The following is a 19,976-nucleotide window of genomic DNA, read 5'->3' as shown; positions in this document are numbered from 1 at the left end:
ACAGAATGGGAAAAGATAGTGGCAAATGGCATATCAGATAAAGGGCTAGTATCCAAAATATACAAGGAGCTCACTAAACTCCATACTCGAAAAATGAATGATCCAGTGAAGAAATGGGCAGAAGACCTGAATAGACACTTCTCCAAAGAGGACATCCAGACGGCCAACAGGCACATGAAATGATGCTCAACATCACTCAGCATCAGGGAAATTCAAATCAAAACCACACTGAGATACCACCTCACACCAGTCAGAGTGGCTAAAATGAACAAATCAAAAGACTATAGATGCTGGCGAGGGTGTGGAGAGATGGGCACCCTCCTACACTGTTGTTGGCAATGTAAACTGGTGCAGCCGCTCTGGCAAACAGTGTGGAGGTTCCTCAAAAAACTATCCATAGAACTCCCCTATGATCCAGCAATAGCCCTACTAGGGATTTACCCAAGGGATAAGGAAGTGCTGAGGCATAGGAGCACATGTACCCCAGTGTTCATAGCGGCACTTTCTACAATAGCCAAATCATGGAAAGAACCTAAATGTCCATCAACTGATGAACAGATCAAGAAGATGTGGTGTATATATATACAATGGATTACTATATGGCAATAAGAAAGAATGATATATGGCCATTTGTAGGAAAGAATTTAGATTACAGAAGTCTCTCTCCCCACTTATTTTTTGAAATTTTTAAAAATGTTTCTTTATTTTTGAGAGAGAGAAAGACAGAATGTGAGTTGGGGAGGGAGAGAGGGAGAGGAAGATACAGAATCAGAACAGGCTCAAGGCTCTGAGTTGTCAATCCAGAGCCCTATGTGGGGCTCGAACCCACAAGCAGAGAAATTATGACCTGAGTTGAAGTCTGATGTGTAGCTAACTAAGCCATCCATGTGCCCCTTGTCCCTCCATTTATTCTAGCAGGTACTATATTACCAGCATCTCTGATCATCTGATTATGATCAGCTTTTTATGAACAATCAACATTCCATGAATCATGATCTTTTTCTTTAGTCAATGCAGCACATGGATTTGAACTTCCTGAAAAGGAATGGTTCACTAGAAGGAACTTGTAAATGTCCATTGAACTAAATTTTAACTAAGTTTTGTTTACCTGATTAAAGCACACCAGGACTTGTCTAGTGTTCTCATTTGGGTGGGGAGGCTGTCGGTAGTGATAATATTTTCCTTTCGGGAATCTTGCAAATAAACTTGCCTTTGTGTGACTGTAGACATGGACTCTGATACAGCTACTTTCAATCTGTCCACTTAATTTGCTTATATTATATGTAAGTTGTCCAATAAATTACAAAATTTGAGAGGTTAAGTCTTCAGGAAAAATTACAATTTAAGTGGAATATTTCTTAGGTTGCTGAAAGTGATGCCATCCCAGGAACATGGGCTTATCCATGGTTATAAAATGTTGTTTTTATTTGGGGGAATATTAAAAAAAAGAAAAAAAAGGAAAACCATTTATGTATGTATTTTAAATACACACACACACACACACACACACACACACATACACGACACACACACACACCCCTAAATATACAGAAATCCAGAATGGTCTTTAGGCACAAATTCTGATTGAGTAACAACTATGAAGATCTCTTCCAACATGTAGAAAAGATGTTCTCTAAAGTAAGGGAATAATATACCATGGTCTCAAATACTATTTTCTGACAAAGTAAGAACTACAGAAAGCTTTTATTTGTTCAAAGTAACCAATGCTATAGATGTGAAATCCCCAAGAACTCACCCAAAACCACATCAAAATAAACACCTCAAACTTGATTTTAATTAGGATGTTATTTCTTCACACTCATAAATCACAAAACAAAGACCCAGATTATGTATTTTTATATATATTATATATATATACACACATATATATGTATATATATATATACACACACATATATATATAGCAACACAAACAATTATTGAGCTTCATCTTCTGGACAAAAATGACAAGTTAGTCTCTCTTCATAAAAAGCAATTATAATCTGAGGACATTTCACATTTCATATTTGCCTCTTTTGCCAGCACTGATTCTGACTCATCTGAACCTTTCCATTTCATGAGAAACATTAATTCTCCACTTCTGTCTGTGGCTCCAATTATTCCTTCAGGATCAAGACCTCTGCAAAGCCTCTTGGTTTATCAGCAGCATCTCTTTCCTTCTTAAATTTACTACCATCAGATTCATTGTCAGATAAGGATTTTCCTTTTGTACCATATTTTTCTTTACCAGATTTTTGAGAATTAAGAAGTGCTTCAATTAACTCTGGACAATCTAAATTTTCTTCAAGTTCCCAAGTATTGCCAGCATCTGCAAATCCCTTCCACTTCAGGAAATACTCCACTTCCTATTCACTATTCATTGATCCAGTGCTTTTTCCACCACAAAGTCTTCAGGCTTTACCTCTCCTACTTTTTTACTCTTTTTATTCTGCAGCTTTCCCATTTTTTGCAATGTAGTGTTATTGGAGGCCATTTTTTTTTTATTGCAGACTTGAAGAGTTCTTATTTGCCTACTCAGAGTTGCCCTAGGTCCTGATAATAGCTTTCCATTTTTACCAAGGAATATAAGGGTTAATATCTAGGCCCTATGGGCAATATAACGTCTCCTGCAACCTTAATAAATTTAAAAAAATTCTCAAATTCCTTTACCATTTTAGGGATTGGGAAGGCTTTTATTTTAATCAATGACTGCCTCAGGCAACACTTTTGTACTATCCGACCAGATAATGCCCAGAAACTTTACTGATTGTCCTAGACCATGGATCATGTCAGTATTTACCTCCTAACAATGTGACTTTAAGATACATTACAGTCACTCTTGTAACGGCATGGCTGCTTGAGCCAGAAAGGATAAATCATCACAAGTTATGCAACCTGAATTCATTTGCCATTGTAGTTAGATCCAGATCTTGTAGAAAATATACTAAGAAATGGGAGAAATATGCACTAGAAAACAGTGGGGAGGAAACCCGTTGATCTGTATGTAGAGACTAGTTCCTCAGACCTTGATAATTTGTCCCCTGTGACCATTAGAAAATTTTATTTCTCCCTATGCACACACAGGTAAGTGTGCATTCAGCTCTAGTGTTCAGTAGAGGTAGTACAGTCTGTTAGTGCAAGACCAATAAATCGTTAACTCCACATGGGGCTGCCAGTTGTCCCCTACAGCATGCACTAGAGTATAACACTGGGCCTAACCCCTATTCTCTAGGGGCTGGGGTATCTACCCTTGAAATCCCTCCATTAGTGGAGGAGCACTTTTGTGACACACCTGTGTTTTCTGAGCCTTCCTTCAAGGAAGTAAACTGCTTTCCTTTGGGCAACTCCTTCCATACAATTAGAAAGACCAAATTGGGTCATTTGTTTATATTTTCTTTTGGAATTCAAAAAAAAAAAACATTAGATCTTGCCATTGCTGTTTACAAGAGACTCTGATAAGCCCCCTTGTCACCATTTTATCATTATTAAAATCATTCGTTTTTTCAATTACTTCCCTCATAATGAATTCTTTCCATTTCAGTGAAGTCAGTAGCCATAGTTGTTACTCTACGAATAGGCCCATTTATCCACAGGGGCAAGATACTAAAGTCCTATACCATGCCCCTGGGGCTGACTCTGAGATACAGTCTTCTATATCAGAAGAAAACTATTCTCTGTCTGCGTTTCTAAAATTTGGAGTGTAAATGGCATGTTTCATTCTTGTTTTTTTTAAATGTTTATTTATTCTTAAAGACAGAGAGAGACAGAGCACAAAGGAATGAACAGAGAGAGAGAGAGAGAAGGATACACAGAATCCAAAGCAAATTTCAGAGCTGTCAGCACAGAGCATAACGTGGGGCTTAGACTCACAGACTGTGAGATTATGACCTAAGCCAAAGTCAGATGCTCAACTGACTGGGTCACTCAGGTTCCCCTCATTCCCATTTCAAGTATAATTTCTTGTCTTTCTTCCATAGAAGTCCAACGAAGAAGAGGGGAGAAAACAGCCCCTTCACTAGGCCAGGTTATCTTGATTCTAGCATTTACCTAATCAATCAGATTAGCTAAGCACCTGCAATTCTCACCCATACCAGTGGTATACTATTTTTGTCACAAGGCAGGTCCAGCAGTGGCTGAGGCCATTTTTTGCATCTGAAACCCATTTGACATAATACCATCTTCCCCAGTATCTGAGAGTGGTAACATACAAGCAGCCACCTCTTCTCAGCCCTGTCGCTTAATGTGCCTGTTGGCTCTGCCAAGTCAGCTGCAGAATATCCCCTAGTTGTGTTCTCACTAGTGGGGATTTCTTCTCAGTCATTCCCAGGCTCAAGAGTGGCCTGAGTCTTTGTTTGAATGAAAGTTGTTGCTGGAAATTATTTTCCACCTCTATATAATGTACTCATCAGAGGAATCATTACCCCAGGGATCTCATGATTTCGGGTCCCAGTTCTCCTGATATATAATAGTTCTGTCTCCAGTGTGTGGTAATCAGTGCCCATACATCTTTGCCACCATACATGCCATAATTTCTAACCTTATCTCCTGCTTTTGAATTCTTTTGGACATAACGTCTGTATTAGAGGAACATGCAGCTTATACAAGCTTTTCCAGAGCCAATGCTTCTTGGGACTGTTCCAATTCACTTCTTACTCCTAATTCCTTTTCTGTGGTGTATCTTAAGCCATGGATCAATGGCCAAGCTGCTAATGCAATAGCTTGTCCACTTTTCCTCTCTACTTCCTTTTCCCTACTATTTTGAACAGGACATCTAACAACCCCTTAGGTGTTCTGGGGGTGCTACACATTGGTCCAAAATGCAAAAAAAAACCCCAAAAAAACAAAAAACAAAAAACAAAAAAAAAAACAAAACAAACAAACAAAAAAAACCATGACCAAAAGTCCCCACATGGAGGTGGCTGTCTAACCTGATTTTTTTCCTGCATGCAATGAGCTCTGAGGCTCCTCCCCTACTTGTTCACCTTGGACATGGACAAGGGGCTTTCCCCTGGCATGGTCCTTTTTACACACTCTTGTTTTCTTTTCAGTATCTTGCTAAGTATGTAAATTATTTCAAGTTGCATGAGGGCCAGTAATGTACCCTCCAGAGTAAGAAGATATTTTAATACTGAAAAACCAAGCCAGCCAGTCCATAATTTTATACAGAGTTGTATTCGGGGCAACTTACTGATGGGGCAATCAGGCAGTTGGATGACCCAAAGCAGCTACTCTTGGCCCCTAGTCTCTGTCTCTACCTGGATCTTAACCCCCAGTCCTTAATGAATTATGGCCATAGTAGTGAGGTCACAGGGTAGTTACCTAAGGCTGTGCCATCTGTGAGTCAGAAGATCTCCATTACTCATCTAAAATGGTGCCATACACACACTGGAGGGGAAAACAAGATGGAAGGCCAAAGATGAACTCAGTGTTGTCAGCACTCCTACAATACTCAACAGTACTCAATACTCAATACTCAAAAGCTACAAGCTTTTCCTCTAATGTGAGGAGCAAGACAGGGGTACCCACTTTCACCACATTTATTCAACATGGTATTAGAAGTCTTGACCAGGGCAATTATGCAAGAAGTAAAAGGTATCCAAATTGGGGGAAAAAAAAGAAGTAAAACTGTCACTATTTGCAGATGAAAAGCTGTTATATATAGGAAACCCTAAAGACTCCACCAAAAATGGTTAGAACTAATAAAAGAATTCAGTAAAGTCTCAGGATAGAAAATCAATATGCAAAAATCTGTTGCCTCTCCATATTGCAACAATAATCAGAAAGAAAAATTAAGAAAACAATCTGTTATAATTGCTTCAAAAAGTATAAGATACTTAGGGATAAATTTAACCAAGGACATACACTAAAAACTAAAAGATCCAGACACTAAAAACTAAAAGATCCAGACACTAAAAACTGAAAGACATTAGTGACAAACATGCAGACACAAATGAATGGAAATGCCTTTCATGAGTATAGCTTAGAATACTCAATATGTTAAATGTCCATACTATCCGAAGCAATCTGTAGATTCAGTGTAATCCCTTTCAAAAGTCCAGTGACACTTTTTCATAGAAATAGAACAGACAATTCTAATATTCATATGTAACCACAAAAGACCCCAAATAACCAAAGCAATCTTTATTGTTAAATAATGTTTATTTATATTTGAGAGAGAGAGAGAAAGAGAGAACAAGGTGGGGGGCAGAGAAAGAGGGAGACACAGAATCATAAGCACCCAATGGTGGGTTCCAACCCACAAACCATGAGGTCATGACCCAAACCGAAGTTGGCCACCAAAGTACCCCTACACAAAGCAATCTTAAGGAAAAAACAAAGCTAGATGCACCATGCCCTTTGATCTCAAACCACATTATAAAACTATAGTAATCAAAACAACATACATCTAGATTGGTGGAACAGAATAGGGACCCCAAAATAAATTCACACATATATGGTCAATTAATATATAACAAATGAGCAAAAAAATATACAATGGGGAAAAGACAGCATCTTCAATAAATAGTGTTTGGAAAACTGGACTGTCACATGCAAAATAATAAAACTGGACTGCTTTCTTACACCATCCACAAAAATTAATTCAAAATGAATTTAAAAAAGTAAACATAAGACCCTCAACTACAGAACTTATAGAAGGAAACATAGGCAGTATATTTCTTGACATAGGTCTTGGCAATTTTTTTTAACTCTGACACACAAAATAAGCAACAAAATAAACAAGTGAGACTACATCAAACTATAAAGCAACTTCACAACAAAGTAAACCATGACAAAATGAAGAGATAACCTACAGAATGGGAGAAAATATTTTCAAATCATATATCTGATGAGTTAATATTCAAAATACATCAAGAACTCATATAACTCAATAGCCAAGAAAAAGCCAAACAATCCAATTAAAAATGACAGAGCACATTTAAAGTTTTCCAGGAGACTCAATCTTGAAAGTTCTCATCACACACACAGAACAACTACAACTTATTCGGGTGATGGATGGCGACTAGATTTATTGTGGTCATTTTTTCACAGTGTACACAAGTGTCAAATCATCGTTACACTGTATTCCTACAAGTAATATAATGTTCTATTTTAATGATACTGATTTTCTAAATGGGCAAAGAACCTGAATAAACATTTTCCAAATATGATATATAAGTGGCCAATAGGTATGTCAAAAGATGTTCAACATCACTAATCATCAGGGAAATACAAATCAAAACCACAATGAGCTATCACCTCACGCCTCTCAGAATGAATAGTATCTAAAAGACATGAAATAAATTTTGGTGAGAATGTAAACAAAGGGAATGTAAATTGGTACAGCTTCTACATAAAACATGATAAAGGTTCCTCAAAAAGCTAAAATTAAATCTATCATATGATCTATCAATTATACTTCTGGATGTTTATCAATAAAACACAAGATATATTGTGCTATATATTGAAAGATATATTAATTCCTATGTTCACAGCAGCATTATTGGCAAAAGCTAAGATACAGTAACACCCCAAGTGTCTATCGACGGATGAATGGATAAAGAAAATGTGACGTGTATATATATATACATATATATATATACAATAACACAATATGTTGAAATATTATTGAGTCATGAAAAAAGAATTAATTCCTGCCATTTGTAACAACATATATGGTCCTTGGGGGCATTATGCTAAGTGAGATGACTCATATAGAAAAAGACAAAAACATATTATCTTACTTATATGTGGTATCCAAAACCAAGACCAAAACCAAAACAAACCACCACCACCAACAACAATAAAAACAAGCTTATAGATACAGAGAAGAGATTGGTAGTTATCAGAGGTGGGGAGTGGGAGAAATGAGTAAAGGCAGTGAAAAGATATTTATAAAATAAATAAGGCATGGGGATATGATATATAGCATGGTGACAATTGTTAATGCACTATTATATATTTGAAAGTTGCTAAGAGAGTAGATCTTAAAACTTCTCATCAGAAGAATGTTTTGTTGACTAAGTGATGATGTATACAATTTGTAGTATATACAGATATCAAATTACAGGTTGTACACCTGAAACCAATATCACTCATGTGTCAATTATATTTCATTTAAAACATCATTTCTAAAAAATTAAAAAATACTATAAAATTCATAATCCATAATAATAATAATAATATTTTGTAGAATCTTTATGGAATTAATATTGTAGTTAGAGTTAGCTAATATATTTCTTTACTAAAGGTGATTAAGAATGCATTTCCATGTGTAAGGCCCAGTATGGAGGGCAATGCAAACATGGTCATGTTCATGTCTTAAAAGGTATTTCAGAATAGGGAAGAAATAACACATGAGCAAAAAATACTTGCTGTGTGTTTCATGACGTATGCAAACAAGGAGTTTAATGATCAGAGAGATTAGTTCTGCTAAAGAATACAGAGAACCAGACAGAGTTGTAGAATATTGCCTTGGAAAAATAAGCCAGGATAGAGTGATAGCCTAAGTGGGAATATATACCCTTACATAATGATAATATACCTGTATAATAATATAATAGTATAATATATACCTCTATAACCATATATACGTATGTTATGGGAAATACTGTGGATACAAATAAGTATTGTTCAAAAGCAGTTTAGATTTTATTTCAAATATCTAAGATACTTGATTTGAAAAAAGTCTACAAAAGCCAATATGATGACTTTGTAGTGCATTTCATCCTGGGGCAGGGGAAGAAATAGCCTTTTATAATAAAATTTAGTGGAGGGGGAGAAATTAAATTGCTTAGTTATTGAATGCCATAGATAATGCTTAGTCTGTTTCAAGACTCAACAATCAATTTCAATATTTCCTATCATCCAAGTGTTCAGTAGGTGACAATTAATTATGCCACAATGGCTATATTTACCAGGCTATTGGCTAAAGATGAGACACTAATATATTAATTCCTGGCATTTTCCTCAACAGTTACTACTGAGTTGCTGGATATAGGGAAAGAAATTACATAAGGTAGATAAGATAAATCTATTTTTTACTAGGATGTAATAGTATAAAACATGTTAAAATTAAACAACATTGATTCTTATCATTTCCTATCACTACTATTTTATACTCAAAGAGATTATTTTTTTCCTTTCCTGGTAATAGCTGGTCAGTATAGTAACAAGAAACTGATATTTGAAAAAATGGATTCAAATGGTTTTGTTTTCTCATTTGCCTGTTTAACAGCTTTATTTAAGTTTAATTTGCATACCATTAAATTCATTTAAGTGCTCAAGTTCAGTTCCATTATCTGGATCTATCTAAGGCTGTAACAAATAGTGTTACATTAACATCAAACACGGATCTATGATATCTTTTCATTAGAGCTATCCCGACAACAATTAAATTCAATAGATATAATTAATTCTGTTACTGTCCATGCGACATTATGATCTTCCTGCTGTGGAGTTGGAGAGTTATCTGAGGTCTGTCGTGTCTAGAGTGTACTTACTACATCTTGACGACAGTTAAAATTATTTTTCATATATGCATTTTCAATGGAGTGTCAGAGAATACTATCTTTGGTTCTCTTCTCTGACCGCCCCTTCCAATATCAACAATTAGCATACCTTTTCATATTCAAGTCAGTCTGAAAAATCTCCTCTTCCAGTTTAGAATTGGCCCTAGCACTGTAAAAGGACCACTCCAATACAGAAAGGACTGTTCTCTCTCTCTCTGGATCATGTATCTCGGGTTGAGAGGAATAAAAGTAGTCTCTGAGCCCCAGCTCTATCCCTGTGTGGGCGGTTCGCTGTACCAAAAGGTGATTTACCAGTCTACCAAACAAGTTTCACAAAAGTCCAATCAGCACTGCCTATGTTTGCACCTAAAAACAATGCCAGGCTTTTGGTCACCAATTTGTCTCATGTGACTTTCATCTTGTGCACGTGTTGTCCCATGATTACAAGATAGTTGTGATAATGTAAGGACGCAGGTCTGAAACTGACTCCATGAGACAATAGAAGGGCACACGTTGCCCAAGGAAGGAGGGACCACCCTTGTAACACCCAATCAGGAAAGGCCAGCTAACATCTTTAATATTTCTAAGGGCGGGCCTAAAGATGGAGGCTATAAGATAATCACCTATTGCTTAAGACTAGTCACTCTTACGTGAGGGTCCTGGGCCCACTCTGTGATTGATTGGTCAATACTCTAAATGTTGTGATTGGCTCCCACTAAGAGTATCGATGTACGGTTAAAGTTACTTCCAGTATTGATAGTGGGTAGGGATTGGATCACTGTGCCTGTGTCGCCATTTCCTGTAATGCCCTTTTCCTAAAAAAGCCCCTACCCCACGATGTTCGGGGCTCTCAGCATGAATCCACTGCACCAGTAAAGTCTGTGAGCCTGAGCTTAGGCGCGGCAGCCTAAGCCAGTAATAAAACCACCCTTTGCTTTTGCATGCATGACTCGGTCTCCCCGGTAGTCTCTGGTTTTGGGGGTCGATATTGGAAAATTGGGTATAACGATAACCCCAGTGAATATGCTTGTGCTTAAATCCAGAAGATGGGAAACCAAAGTGAGGAAACTTTGGCACCAAATACAGATACCCAGAAGCCTCCAGTGGTGTTTCTTTTATAGCTCACTGGCTACAACCACATCACAGTAGCTATGGGGAGTATGGGCAATCTAGCTTCTTAACTGAGGATGGTGCTACAATGAACAAAATTAGAATTCTAATAGGACCAGCAAAATGGGAAATTGTTACTGAGTGAACAGCCACTGGTGTATACTACAGGTCATTAACTATCTATTTCTTAAGTGGTATATAAAATGGACTTCTGGTGTTAAACCCCATGCACTCTATTACACTTCAGGAACTATTTAGAAATCTTCTCTAAAAAAAAAAAAGTGATATATCATGTCTTGTAGTAATTTGGCAATATGACACAGTTCTGAATCAATGCATTAGTTTTTCTCTAAAGAGAAGCAAATTCTTTAGCACTAGACCCACTATTTTTGCCTATGTGCAGCTAATTGTAGGAAATTATTTAAAAATGCATCTATAATTATTTGTGCCATTATTATTGTTGCTATATCAATTAGAGAGGGTTATTGAATGACACAAATTGACAAAAGATATTCTACTATGGACTTTTTCCCTTCTGTAGATTTTGTGGACCATAAATTAAATATTTTAACTGCTTGGCTATTAATATGCCAAATATTGCTTTGGGGAAAAGAAACTCATTTTCAAGTAGAGTTTCATCTGGAATTAGGCAAAATGAATATTGAAATTCATAAAACTTTTAAAGATGCTTTACATCTTTTATCCAAACATATATAGTGATCTCCCACAAGCAATTTTTGCTCATTGTTAAAATAAAATAAAATTGAAGAGGTTAAATAGAAACAAAATTGTTGATGAATTTAATTACATCCTGCACACCGGAGAAAGAACGTTGAAAGCCTTGTTTCAATTACATTTTAAGAACCTCACTAAGGCCTTCCACTGAGTGCATTTTTATAGCTGATTGATTTCTGCCACAAGATGTTAAGGAAAGGTCTTTTCAGAGAATCAGAGCCATTGTTGGTCAAGATCTGTGCATTAATGACAATTGTTTAAGGACAGCATGCCACTTGATCTCATCTTTTTTCAGTTGGCACAGTCATTTCTAAGGATAAAATGTTGGTTTTTTTTTAATGCTGAACTCACTTCCTTCTAAATTGTCATCACAAATTTTCTAAAAGTGTATTTTTCTTAATAAAATTACTTATAAAACTTTCTTTAAATGCCTGAAAAGAAATCTAATTTAGCTATATACAGGTTAAGATGTATAATTTACATTTTTATATAACTAATGTGGACTGAAAATTCGTTCAAACAAAATTATTTTTTTCTCATTTCAAGTAAGACTATTTCAAACCCTTGTGATGGTACACTATGTCATTTTCGAAACTCTTTTTAAACTTAAAAAAATAGGTGGGGCATGGAGAACCTGGGTGGCTCAGTTGGTGAAGCGTCTGGCTTCAGCCCAGGTCATGATCTTGCAGTTCGTGAGTTTGAGCCCTATCTTGGGCTCTGTGCCAATAGCTCAGAGACTGGAGCCTGCTTTAAATTCTGTGTCTCCCTCTCTCTCTTTAACCCTCCCCTACTCACACTGTCTTTCTCTCTCTCTCTCTCTCTTTCTCTCTCAAAAATAAACATTTTCAAAAGGGGCGGGCAAATAAGAATTTTACTAACTACCTTTATCTTTCCAAGGACTGGGCTGAGATCATTGCATTATGTTTCTTGTTAGATGTAGTTATTATTCTAAACTTCTAGGCAAGTACACAGGGGCATACAATTTTATTCACTTGCTCAATTTACTATGATATTATGTAACATCCTAGATTTGATCATGAATTATCCAAAATCATTTTGGATCAACCTTAGTATTTTAGAAAAATAACAAATATGAATGACTAGACTCTACTATATTAATTAAAGTATGACATCACTGTCCTGTTACCTGTGGAACGGCTGTTATCAGTGCAGAAGAGTTTGAGAAAATATTTGAAACCCAATGTCTATCATTTTTAGGAATATGTAGCAGAAACCATGTAAAAGATAACATGCCTTAAAAGTGTTAAAAAAATGAAATCTAGTATGCTCTTTGTATATAATTAAAAGGTAGCCTTTTCTAGTCTCATTTTTTATGTACATGAAAATTAAATGTAGAATTTAACAGGGGGCACCTGGGTGGCTCAGTCGGTTAAGCAGTTGACTTCAGCTCAGGTCATGATCTCACAGTTTGTGGGTTCAAGCCCTGCATTGGGCTGTGTGCTGACAGTTCAGAGCTTAGAGCCCGCTTCAGATTCTGTGTCTCCCTCTCTCTCTGACCCTCCCCAGATCACACTCTGTGTTTCTCTCTCTCAAAAATACATAAACAAAAAATAGAATTTAACAATAGAAATGTTTTGAACTGTTATATTTTTTCTTTTAAAAACCCATTATTTAATAGGAAATATATCTGAAGGCTGTGTGAAAATTGACTCAAGTTGAAATATAAGTACATCTATAGTAAACTCGGTAACTCTTCCAATCATCTTTATTAGGAGTGGCAAAAACTCACTATGAGTTCATTCATAAATATATGCCATTATTGACTATTGCTGATTTATTTTTTTATTTATATTTTCAAGTTTCTATTTGTTTTGAGAGAAAGAAAGATTATGAGTGGAGAAGGGACAGAGAGAATGGGAGAGGGAGAATCACAAGCAGGCTCCATGCAGATAGCACAAAGCCCAATGCAGGCTTTGAACCCATGAACCATGAGCTTATAACCTGAGCTGAAATCAAGAGTCAGATGCTTAGCTGACCAGGCTCCCCAGATCTCCCATGAACTTGCATATTTGATACTCATTCACATTTTTTATATATATATATATATATATATATATACACATATATATATATCACAATATAATATTGACATTGTATTATTTTTATCATCTCCTGATTTTTATTTTTACTTCATTTATTATATATTTATTTTATAATTATAATGCACATAATATATAGATCTATGTATATGTATGTATTCTGCCTTTACCTATCTCTAAACATATTCTTCATTATTTTCTTCATAAATTTACAATAACTGAGGGGTTAATAGCATGCCCGAGATCCATTCTTGGTCTGTATACTAATGGGTTGAGCACACCAGGGGAAAAGAGAGGACAAATAACCTGGTGGAGTTCTCTTGAAAATATGGTATAGACAAAACTCTTATCATTCAAATGGTATTGGATGCTGGGGACATGCTAGCATCTTTTCATCTGGATGTATCTCCTCGAAGACAGTGGTAACAAATGTGAAGTCTATAAACTTATGAAGCAGGGTTCCTTGAAAACTGTTTTGTATGCTATGTATTTATGTGTATATAAGGGGATATTTACAACCAAACTTAGCTTCCTTCTGTGTTAGTTATGTGGCTGTGCCCATTACTTCTTGATAATCCCACAATCCCCTTGTTAATCTGATTCAGAATGAATGTAATGCAACTAGAAAGGACCTAGGAACCTCTGGAATATCTCGGATCTCTCTCTTCATCTGTGTCTCATAACTAGATATATCTTTAAGTTTAAATTTAAATCAGGGCACCTGGGTGGCTCAGTTGGTTAAGCCTCTGACTTCAGCTCAGGTCATGATCTCACATTTGTAGGTCTGAGCCCCACATCAGGCTCTGTGCTGACAGCTCAGAGTGTGCTACATGTCTCCCTCTCTCTCTTCCCCTCCCCATTCATGCTCTGTATCTGTCTCAAAAATAAATAAAACATTAAAAAAATTCTTAAATTTAAATTTAAATTACTAGACATCTGGCTATACACATTCAAAATCAATGTATGTTTAGTCACATTTTTATTAACAAAGTATTTATCAGTGGGACCATGAGCTTTATGTGGTTTTTAGATTATGTTGCCATAATATGATCTTATAATGCAGAATAAAGAATCCTCCACTCTCATTTTGACATCAGATAACATGGTATCATTGTTTGAGACAGAAAAAGGAGAGAAAAGAAAGAAAAATAACTTTTTTTCCTGAAAAAAAAACAGTTCCTATATTTTTGTCTTTACTCTCAGTTAATTATATAACACGGTATTTGAAGACTGAAAATTTTTCTCTTGAGAAAAAATGTCAGTTCTAGGCACAGCTGTTCCCCCTATGTAATATATGACACTTACATGACAATCAAATTCAAATAAAGTATGGAAATATCAATAAATTATTTACCCTCTTTGGCAAAGAATTAAAACTAATATGCAAATAATAAAAAATACACTTGAAAATCTCATTTGATGTAATACTCCATATTTCTTTTAAGCAGAGATAATTGTTGCAGGGATATGCAAAGATAAACTTACTGGTATGGATATAAATGATAGATAATCAAAATTTTAAGGAAAATAATTTATCTTCAATTATTCACTTACCTTGTTTTAGAAAAAGTGAGGACATTATAAAATGTGATAAAACAACAATGACTGATGTAGGAGAGGGTACACAGAAATAAAAACATTGGTTTCTTTTTTACTCTAGCACACATCTGCTCATAAATTACACATAGATGCACTAACCTGTTTTAGGGTCCACCGAGAAGTAGGGCTGTCCCTGGAGGATACTGTAAACCACTCGGGCGCTGTTTCCATAGGTGGGGTCATCTGCGTCTGTGGCTGTCACCTGTAGAACAGAGGTACCTGTGAATTCAGGAAAACAAATTTTAGTGTGTGGTAACATGTAGCACAAGCTTTGTACATGGAAAATAGTTATTCTGAAATGTCTATGGATATTTAATTATTGGATGTATCTATCACCCTAGCCCTTGTTTTTTTCCCATGACCACAAATATACCAAGTGAGAGGCCAACATAGAATGTTTGATCTCCAATATTTTAATACATTTCTTTGTGTGCTGTCAACATTGCAAAATGCCTCCTCTGACACTTACATGATCAGGGTTGGGTTGGGCTGGGTTGGGTTGGATTGATTATCAAGGATCAAGCTCGTACTCAATTACGAGGTAAGGTCAAAGGTATGGTGAGGGTATACATTGCATTTTACATGACTATTCAGAAAGTGGGAGGTGGGATGGTTTGTGATTAGGTTGGAACGTGGGTGAGTTGACGTTAAATTATCAATGACATCAAAACAGCACATTCAAACCATTTTCCTTTACTTATACCCTTTTTATTTCTTACATTGACTATTGGCCTCCTAGCTGGGCTCCAAAGCTCCGTTCTCATTCTTGTAGATTCTTATAAACAGTAACACATAATCATTTTTTTCCTGCAATAAGTATCAAAATATGCCTATTATGTTTTTTTTTAATTAAAGTGTACTTTAAAGGACTTTATTAACTTTAAAATGCTGTATTTTGAGGCAGTAAAATGAGTGGTTGTATTATACTGGTTAGTTTTATGTTTATGTTTTTAAAATACTGTTTGCATAATAAGGTACATTTATATCATATTTCAGTTATTCCCAAATGAAAACTGATCTAGGCATAACAAGACAACCATCTATTAGGGGCTAAGTAACTCCACTGTAAAATTAGCGGTGAAGAGCTCTCATTTATTCATGAAATAAGTGTACTTGAATCATCTAATAGTGCATACTTGATATTTTATTCTGCCTAACTAGAAAAATTCCACGACTAATTTATATTATGTAGCAAATAAAATATTTCCATAATCAATTCTGCATTCATTTTGGTCCTTGACTATAAAAGTACTGTCAATTTTCAGTCTTTAATTTTAGTAATTATTTCAATTGTTTATGTCTGGCACACGTATTAAGGATCAAATATCGGTTTAACTACAAAGCTTTTACTTCCATGTGGAAATGAAGATGCAGCTTTAAGCAAAGCTTTTTCTTCAAGGGATCCTAGAAAACGCAATAGAGTTAGTCCACCATGTTCACCTGACAATCCTTATTATAAGATTATCCATGTATACGGAGTTTTAATAATATGTTAGGATTCTGTCCTCTAAGTAGTAGTTTTACATTGAGATTATAAACAGAAATGTGGGGAGTAGTTACACGTAATGAGAAGAGGAGGGCTGTGTGATGTCTAAAGTAATCTCTAAGAATGACAAAACACAGTGTTGTCATTTAAGGCAGCAAGAACACTGGGAACTAGGTCACTTGTATACCGCAGGTGGAAGTGTGCATTTAGCAGATTCCTATTACATCAAACACACTGACCATACAACCCAGCAAATCGTACTCTTTTTTTTTTTGTAGTCATCATTTTTTATTAAAAATGTAAGAAATATCACTGCAGACCCATTTCAGTGTCACAATCTTCCATTTCATGGTCATGTTTAGAGCTACCATTTAGGAACCCATTGGATGAGGTCTCTCCAACCCCGATGGAGTAGTGCTCTGTCTCCATGTCCACATCGTTACTGGTGAAGTTGTTAACTTGCTGTGATCTTGACATGTTTATGCTGTTCAGTTCTGGTACATTCAAATTGGATGACTGGTGTTTACTATGGCAATAGGACTGATGTGCTTTGTTTGATATCACACCATTACTACAACTTTCAAAACCGGAGAAACGCACCCCGCTCCCCTTGCCCGGCGCCAAGCTGTGGATGCTCGCTCTGTGGCTGGGGCTCATGCTCGGGCTGCCGAAAGGTCGCGGGCTCACAGGGTAGCTGCCCTGAGATTTTGGACTCCAGCCTCCCAGACATCGGACTTCACTATCTGTACCATTCACCATTTCTATAAACTGACGCATTTTTAATGTGAAAAGGAGATTAGGATTTCTTTCAAGTAAACTTGGGTATAACTGTTGTGTTGTTTCGATGGCTTCTCCCATTCTTCCTGCTAACACTAATTTCTGAATTCTTTGTCTATTCTTAATGGACTTTATGCTAAAGTAATGGAAACGTTTACATAAAACCGTGTTTGTAAGTATTCAGATATATTCACAGCAACCTTATTTGTAGTAGCCACAAATTGGAAATGTCCCACATGGACCCTACTGGGAAAATAGCTAAAGGAACTATGGTGCATTCCTAGTATGGAATACTACTCAGAAATAAAAATAGACACCTTGTTGATACATGCCACAAGTTGGATGAATCTTTAGGGAATTATATCTGGTGGGAAAAAATTCTAAAAGGTGATATATTGTAATATTATGTTCATTTCAGTCTTGAGATAATGACATTTTAGAAACTGAAAATAGATTAGTAGTTGCCAGGTTGAAGGGGAAGAGATGGAAGTGAGGTTGGTATATAAAACAGCAATAGGAGTGATCCTCAAAATACCAGAACTGTTCAGTATTTTGATAACAATGTGGGATACATAAACATACACAGGTGATAAGTTACACAGAACTAAACACTCACACAAGGAAAACTTGGGAAATCTAAATAAGATTTGAAGGTTAAATAATTTTGATTACCTGAATATGATATTGTTTAAAGTTTTGCAAGATGATGTAAGATGTTATACCACTGAGAAAAACTGAGCTAAGAATATGAAGGATCTGTCCAGATTGTTTTTTAAGCTTTCTAAATGTTTATTTATTTTTGAGAGAGAGAGTGAGACCGCAAGTGGAGAGGGCCAGAGAGAGAGGGAGACACGGAACCGCAGCAGGCTCCAGGCTCTGAGCGGTCAGCACAGAGCCCGCCGCAGGGCTCGAACTCATGAATTATAAGATCATGACCTGAGCCGAAGTAATGACTGCATGTGGGTCTATAATCTCAAAATTAAAAGTTTAAATAATATACAAAAATGTTCTCTCGCCTCAGTGATATTCCACTCTTAGAAAACCGTGTTTAGGCTCGTGTGGTTATCGTGATTTCCCTCCTCACAGCACAAGTTCGATTCCATTGAAATTCCCAGAGTTTACACGTTCACTACGCCTTTCACTCCTAGATCTAATTAGTCTTATGTTTATAAAGTATAACCGACTTTTTCTATAATGTAAAACTTGTTCCATACTTCATATTCACCTCTCCAACCTGTTCAGAGGATACCAGTCTCCAAATAAATAAATATACAAATAAAAGTAGGTTTAGGAGGCATTTTTGTTGGTACCACACTGAAAGAAAATTAAAATCTGTAGTAGGTGCCCAGATAAGCTCTTTAGGTGGAAAAAGCCATAATACGACTAAGGTGTTATAAAATTATATCAGTCAAATCTTTGATCTGAAAGGAAAAATGCTGATCTTACCTGGCAGAGAAGTTCTGAGATTCAGATAGGAGAGAACAGCACAGATAGAAAGCATTAAAATAATAGTCATTTTGAGTGATCTGGGTGCTTCAGTTTAAGTCTCCGATTTCAGCTCAGGTCATAATCTCTGCGGTTAGTGGGTTCGAGCTCCACATTGGTCTAGGTGCAGACAGGTCAGAGCCTGGAGCCTGCTTCGGATTCTGTGTCTCCCTCTCTCTCTGCCCCTTCCCCACTTACACTCTGTCTCTCTCTGTCTTTCAAAAATAAAATTAAAAGAATTTTTAAAAAATGGTAGTCATCTTTTAAGAAGCCACACTTCTTAAAGTATGCCTGGGGTGTACTAGGGGTGCCTGGGTGGCTCAGTTGGTTAAGCAGCTGACTTCAGCTCAGGTCGTGATCTTGCTGTCTGTGAGTTTGAGCCCCATGTTGGGCTCTGGGCTGACAGCTCCCTCAGAAATAAATAAACATTAAAAAGTTTTTAGAAAGACGCCACACTTGTAAAATCCTCAGATTAAAAAATTTGCTCTGGGGGCACCTGAGTGGCTCAGTCGGTTAAGCCTCTGACTTTGGCTCAGGTCAGATCTCACGTTCTTGGGTTCCAGCCCCGCATCAGGCTCTGTGCTGACAGCTAACTCAGAGCCTGGAGCCTGTTTCCTGTCTTGTGTCTCCTTCTCTCTCTGCCCCTCCCCTCTCATGCTGTGTGTCTCTCTGTATCAAAAATAAATAAAACATTAAAAAAAAGTTTAAAAAAATTTGCTCTGGCCTTGCAATAGTTATCTAGGTTTTAAATAGTTTTTAATGTCTTAAAAATCATCCCCAATCATTCCATAGAGAAATCTGAGAAAGACAAATAGTGTTAGATCACACCTTATTTGCAGTAAGAGGCTGGATCACCACATGACAAAATAGAATTGAAAAAAAAATTGTTCTACTTGGCTTAAAGTGTCTAGACACACACACACACACGCACACACACACACAAACACACATACACACAGAGTACATTATGTGCAGATGAAAACAGACATTGGACTGATGCTTAAAAAAGCCGAAGAAAGTAAAAATTTCCAGGAAACATCCAGAAACTAAAGGGGAGGCTTGGGACGGGTCTCTTTCCAGTACTTTAGGAGGGAACTTGACCTTGCTGATGCTTTTGACCTCAGACTTCTAGTTCTGGGAACAGAACTAGTGTTCTGTCCTAGTGTTTTTAAACTAGTGTTTAAGCACTTGACTTGCTGGTACTTTCTAACAGGA

General features: G+C 36.4%; 1 protein-coding gene and 1 pseudogene across 1 annotated transcript in view; both read right to left on the bottom strand.

Moving 5' to 3' along the window:
• CDH18 (cadherin 18) overlaps positions 1–19,976 on the bottom strand; it is a 497,699-nt gene that overhangs the window by 211,301 nt on the left and 266,422 nt on the right. Inside the window, exon 4 of the mRNA XM_029941281.1 lies at positions 15,113–15,232. Coding sequence (XP_029797141.1) covers positions 15,113–15,232 — 120 coding nt within the window. The remainder of the gene's footprint in view (positions 1–15,112; positions 15,233–19,976) is intronic.
• Positions 1,938–2,494, bottom strand: LOC115293262 (annotated as a pseudogene).

This window comes from Suricata suricatta, chromosome 6 (assembly GCF_006229205.1).
Source record: "Suricata suricatta isolate VVHF042 chromosome 6, meerkat_22Aug2017_6uvM2_HiC, whole genome shotgun sequence".
In the NCBI taxonomy this organism is placed as follows: domain Eukaryota; kingdom Metazoa; phylum Chordata; class Mammalia; order Carnivora; family Herpestidae; genus Suricata; species Suricata suricatta.
Note: the sequence above shows the minus strand (reverse complement) of the source record. Positions and strands in the feature narration are given on the sequence as shown.